This window comes from Cebus imitator, unplaced genomic scaffold (assembly GCF_001604975.1).
Source record: "Cebus imitator isolate Cc_AM_T3 unplaced genomic scaffold, Cebus_imitator-1.0 Scaffold30, whole genome shotgun sequence".
In the NCBI taxonomy this organism is placed as follows: domain Eukaryota; kingdom Metazoa; phylum Chordata; class Mammalia; order Primates; family Cebidae; genus Cebus; species Cebus imitator.
In genome coordinates, this window is record NW_016107345.1 from 7,031,297 (window position 1) to 7,037,592 (window position 6,296).

The window sequence follows — 6,296 nt, forward strand, 5'->3', positions numbered from 1 at the left end:
TAATTATCCACTCTAAAATACTACAGTGTTGAGAAATCGTAGCACGGAGGCAAAAGCATGCCATTCCTCCTAGTTCCTTTCAGATGCTTGTCTGGGCAAACAGGTTACCATGAGTTTTAATCTACAGCATGTTTTTCCCCTGTTTCCCTTGATACTTTTCTTAAAACATCAATTAAGATATTGATGTTACAAAATTAAATTTCACAATTTATCACTCTTAGATCTTTAGAATATATAATTTGTGAAAATTAAACAAAAGAAAAGTAAAAAAGAAACGTTGAGAAAGAAAAGCAAAAGATTTAACAAATGAAAAATTCTAAAGTATGTATTTAGCAGAATAGAGGAAGAAATTTAATAAGTATAGCCTTTATATTACATGTAAATGTACATTTCAATGAAGCTTCATAAGCTTATTTGTATAGTCCACAGTGTAGTGATTTCACAGGAATGAAATATGATTTCAGGGGACTATGTTCCTCAATATTTTAAATACATACTTAATAGTACATAAAATTTAATACTCAGGATAGGCAATACATTTAAGTGGAACACTGGTGACAAGCTCACATACTATTAAAAATAAGACTTAGCAGATTTAACCTAGTACTAATGCACTGTAAATATAGTTTTTATAATTTATTCCTCCTACAATTAATATTTATAGATGATGCATTATGTGATTGGCTCTGTTGTGGAATCAGGGCATACAGCTATCAAAAAGTCAATATGCTGTCAATGAGCTTATAGTCAACTTCTGGAAGAAATAATTTTTTATAAAAGATTTCATACTGGTATGATGGGGAAAACACATGGGAGAAAGGGCAGAGGATAAGGAAGTTACTTTAGATGGGTATAATTTATGTTGAAATCGAAAAGGTAAGAAGGGGAGAACTTTATGCAAAGATCTGTAGAGAAACACTACAGGAAGAAGGAAAAGCAAATGTAAAAACCTGATTTGGAAGGAATTTAACATGTTCCTGAGAGAGAGTCGTAAGAGAGGAAGAGTATGCATGGCTGTCACCAGAGCAATAGGAAGAAGCTCATCTAGGGAGACCCTTGGTAAGGAGTTTGGATTTTATCCCAAGTGTTATTGGTAACTACTGGAAGAATTTAAGCAGAAGAGTGAGTTCCATGATCTCATAAATATCTTGCAAAGTTTTCAGGAGTGCCCAGTACTGGGATTTACAAGGGAAAACACAGCTACAAATAATATTCTTCCATAAGCTAAAAAAAATATGACAAAGAACAAGTCAACAACAGATTTAGTATTATAGAGAGGAAATTAAATACTTAGTAAATTACTTATTTTATTGTTTATGGATTGAAATAGTTCTGAAAAAGAAGACTTGATATTGATATGTTGTCTATACATTTGTAGGTCCAATACAACCATTGGAACAAGATATTCTAAAAAAATACAGTCCCATTAATGTGATATTCCTCCTTATTCACCTAGTAGAGCCTTATCTGGCCATTTAAATCCTTTGGGCTCGACCTCATTCCCCTTGCTGTTTTCACAGTAGGAATTTACTATTATTTTCTATGGAGCTAGGGCCTCATTATACTGCCCAGGCTGGTCTCAAACTCCTGGACTCAAGTGATCCTCCCGCCTTCCCCTCCCAAAGTCTTGGGATTACAGGCATAAGCCACTGCTGGCTTTGGTAGGAATTTAGAAATTATTGGTCAGCCCACAATGGTGAATACTTCCTAAAAGCCGTTAGGAAGAAGGTCTAATCAGGAAGAAAGTCATGAAGAAATGCTTCGAGCTAAGACCTCAAAGGGTAATTGAGCTAAAAACATCAGCCTTCACAACCTGCACAACCTAAATGAAGTATGTGATTCGATTCCCAGCCTCTGGGCTTGGGCTCCAAGAATGGTCCAGCCAAAGAGCAAGAAAGGTTAATAATCAGATCACACTACTGCAATTATCTCAGAAAATTTCAGGTCCTGTGGACTTGTTATGCCAATCCTGACAGAGCAAATTTGAGAAGTTCCAACACTACTCTGTTCATTCAGAGATTTTTTTCTTTTTTAATCAGAGAACCCACTCTCATGAGTTGTCACAGCCATAGCACCTTGACTACCAAGTGAAACTTTGTACTTGGTATTTCTACAGATACATAAATGGGAGTAAATATTATACTTAGTAATTCTGCCTTCTGGTGCCTTGGCCCCATGCTAGTCTTTCCCAATACTATCCAGTCATTACTTTCTCTATCTACTATAGATTCCGGTGCCTTCCATGCCTATTTATTATAATGAACACATCAGGCAAAAATTCATTACCCAATATTTTTATCTTGGACCCATGCATACTAATACAAATTTCCCTTTCACTTCCCAGGCCCACTCCAGTGTTGGCTGCCCTTTTACCAACTCCTCCTACCATGAATTCCTAATTGGTAAATAAGTCAACTGATCCCTCCACATCCTCAACTAAAATCTGGAGTTATCAAGAAGAAACCTCTTTCTTCCTTCCCATTTCAAAAAAAAATTTTTTTTTTGATTACCAACTTTAAGCCCACATTCTCATAATCTAGTAAAACTCTTGAGAATGCTCCAATTATAGCCACCTCTTAGTTACCTCTACTCAAGAAGTTCAGCAAAGGTTGAGTAATTCAAGTGGGTTTATTGGGCTCTGAAAAAAATCAAAAGATGCATATGTGTTACTGATTTAACTTCCTGGATTTTCTTACAACAGTCGGAATCCAGTTTTCATTCACTGGTCAGAAATCGATGCTATGGACCTTCAAGTCAGAAAAGTAGAAATATTAAAACTTACATTTTTCTGCAATTAATTTATAAAGTGAACAATAAGCTAGTAAACTTGTATAACCAGGGTAGACTAAAAGTTTTCAAGGCTACATTTGTGGGTTAGGTTCCATCATATGAAAAACTATAAAAAGGAGACTGAATACATACATACAAAAAGCCATGATTATTTTTTCAATCTGACAGCAAAAGGAGCTTGGTAATTGACCCAAGTTAGTAGAATTCACTGGTCCTACCATGATCTCCACCATCCTGAGACAGCTGGCTTGAAAGAATGGTGGGATGGCCTTTTGAAGACTCAGTTATAATGCCACTCAGGTGGCAAAACTGTGCAGGTCTGGGGCAAGGTTCTTCAAGGATGCACCTTGGACGCTCTGAATCGGTATCCAAAATATGGTACTGTTTCTCCCACAGACAGGATTCATGGGCCCAGGAGTGAAATGATAGAAAAGCAAGTGACATCACTTCATATTACCTGTAGAAACATCTAGCAACATTTTGTCGTCCTATGTCAATTTTGCTCTGTTGGCCTAGAGTTCCTAATTCCACAGTGAAAAATGCTTCTCACTAGGAACACAACAATGGCTTCATGGAATTGGAAATTAATACTGTCACCTGGCTACTCTGCACTCCCTCATGCCTTTGAATCAATAAAGAAGGGAATTACCATGTTGACTGGGGTAACTGATTCTGTCTATCAAGGAAAAAGTGGACTAGTACTCCACACTGGAGATAAGTATCAGCATGTTTGGAATTCAGGAAATCCAGTAGGGCGTCTCTCAGTATTACCATGACCTGCGATTAGAGTCAATGAAAAACTACAACAACCCAATGCAGGCAGGTCTAAGAATGGCCCAGTCCCTTAGAAATGAGTGTCTGGGTCCTCCACCAGGTAAAGAACCAACACCACCTGAGGAGCTTGCTGACAGAAAAGGGAATTCAGAGTGGGTAGTAAAAGAAGGTAGTTATAAATGCCAGTTACAACCACATGACTAGTTACAGATAAGGAGTATAGTTATCATGATCATTTCCTCCTTATTTTGCAATGTATGTGTGTTTTAGTTTACTTTTATCTCTTAATCCCTTATGTAACATAAGATGTATGCTTTTATATCATTGTATTTAAATTTTTTTATATTTACAACATAGTATTTAGGTTACAGGATATGAAGAAGAGTTAAAATTACTCAAGGTCTTTAACTCCACTTATGGGGAAACAGGGAATTTTCAGTTGATACAACTCAAGATCGTTGGATCATGTTAGTTGATATTATAATCTTGTTTTACCTTTATTTTAATATTTAGTTTAATAACATGCATAATATGGGTGTCAAGTTGATAAGGGGTGGACTTGTGATGGTTAATTTCATGTGTCAACTTGATTGGCCACAGGATGCTCAGATTAAAGTTTATTTCTAGGTGAGTCTAGACAGTGTTTCTGAGTGAGATTAGCACTTGAATCCATTGAATGAGTACGTAGATTGCCCTAATCAGTGTTGGGGGGCGGCTACACCTGCTCCACTGAGGATCTGAGTAGTACAAAAGTAAAGCAAAGAGGAATTCACCTCTTCCTACCACATTGCTTGGGCTGGAACATTGATATGCTCTAAATGCTCCTGGTTCTCAGGCCTTTCAACCCAGACTGGAATCTACACCTTTGGCTCCCTGGTTTTCAGGCTTTTGGACTTAGATTGAATTATACCACTTGCTTTCCTGGGTCTCCAGTTTACAGACTTCTAATGTGGTGGGACTTTTCAGCACACAAAATGTCATGAGCCAATTTCTTATAATACATCTCTTCATATATACATGTCTCCATCCTACTGTTGTGTTTCCTTAGAGGATTCTGACTAATATGATGAGTCTATTCCAAGAAATAACATAACTCTGTTTAGGAAATGATTGAGCTGTGTCCTGATTAAATTAGCTAATTAATCTAACATTATAACTTTAAATCACTGCTTCCACCAGTCTTACTAAAAAGCAAATTCTAGAAATAATTTTAGAGAAAGAGGAAATCATAATTTATTCCGTACTTAAAACAAAAGTTTGTAATAAAGTCATATAATTCCAATGTACCATTGGAATTATAATTACTCCAAAACAAACACAGAACTTCAAGTTACAATCTGATTGCTACACACTTCTTTCTAACTCTCCGTTAAGTGATAAATTTGGAGTAAGTTGAGGGGCATGGTAAGACAGAGAGAAGCTCACTGGTAGAAGTCCTGAGCTTCAGGAAACTGACCTCATCTGGGAAATGAAAATTTGTGAAATTACTGAGCAAAAGATGGAGACCCTTAGAGATGAGGATGGAAAAGTGCACAAGGGCCAGTTCACAAATGTTTGAAGTCTCTCCACCTGCACTTTAATCCCTCAAAGTCCAGAGCTTGCTTTATCTTGTCCAAGACAAGCCACTTAATCTGTGCTTGTTGATTCAATAGTGAGTGTACAGTATCATTTTGTTCTTTTCAGTCAGTAATAATAGTTCCCTTACAGATCTGAAGGCTGCTTGATGTACAAAGAGAACCAGGTATTTTACACTTGTCTATCCAATTGCAGCAATCCACTCATTTTCCTTTGTGTTTTTCATTTCCTTGTGCTTGTTCATTGCTTAAAACCCTTATATTGGAAACACAGGGTGGCATTAAGAGAAAGAGGAAAAGTTCAAGAAAGAAAGGAGCCCCCAAACCGCCTGATACTTCTAAGTGTCACTCACATTAACCATGTATCTCAATGTGATAAGCGGGAAGAAACAACCATTGCCTGTTGCTGGAACTGGGAAGTGGCCATGCCAAGACTTCCAGGAATAACAGTGCATGAATGAAACCACATGGGAACCAGAGAGGCACCTTGGAGAAGCAGGGACTTTGTCAAATATTTAAAATAATAAAAGCTAACTGTCACTGAGTACTTTCTGTAGTGCCAGGCACTGCTCTAAGAACTTTACATTAACACATGCAATGCTCTGTAGCTCTTTTAACAGTTACACAGTTTCAGAGATGAGACAATGGAAAGAACATAAATGAGAAAGTGGCTGACAGTCCACAGATGTGAAGTAGCAGAGGCCGAATTTAAAGTCTGGCAGCCTGACTGGAGCTAATGGTCTTAGCAACTGTGCTATACAGTATATGCCGCCGCCATCTTTTCCAAGCCGGTATTGTAGAGGGCCTAGCATAGCTGTGGGCTCCAGGCGGACTTCAGTGAATACTTACTGATAAATGACAGCTTGCAGGCTGTATTAACCGTCCCTTCTAATAGCCCCACTATGCTGGCACATGCTCCCCACTACGCTGAGCCCCGCGAGGCGTCTTCAGGCAGGACACCCGTGTTACTGGAGTGGTTCTGAGGTGAGCCACAGCGCCGCTGGGCCACCTGGGACCCCTTGCCGAGTTCTGGTTCCACTTCCGGTATCGCTTCCCGAAGCCCGTCGGGCCCTTGCCCCGCCCTCTGACGCAAACACAATGATGGGGCGGAGCATCATTCCCACAAGCCGCGCATGCCCCAGTCACAGAGGGAGGCGA

General features: G+C 38.6%; 1 protein-coding gene across 1 annotated transcript in view; it reads right to left on the bottom strand.

The window, feature by feature from the left end:
- Positions 1-6,256, bottom strand: part of LOC108300760 (phospholipid scramblase 2-like) — a 37,643-nt gene extending 31,387 nt beyond the window's left edge. Inside the window, exons 1-2 of the mRNA XM_037736882.1 lie at positions 6,108-6,256; positions 2,049-2,110 (exon numbers count right to left, since the gene is read on the bottom strand). Of these exons, the coding sequence (XP_037592810.1) occupies positions 2,049-2,110; positions 6,108-6,256 (211 nt within the window). The remainder of the gene's footprint in view (positions 1-2,048; positions 2,111-6,107) is intronic.
- Positions 6,257-6,296: the final 40 nt, after the last annotated feature.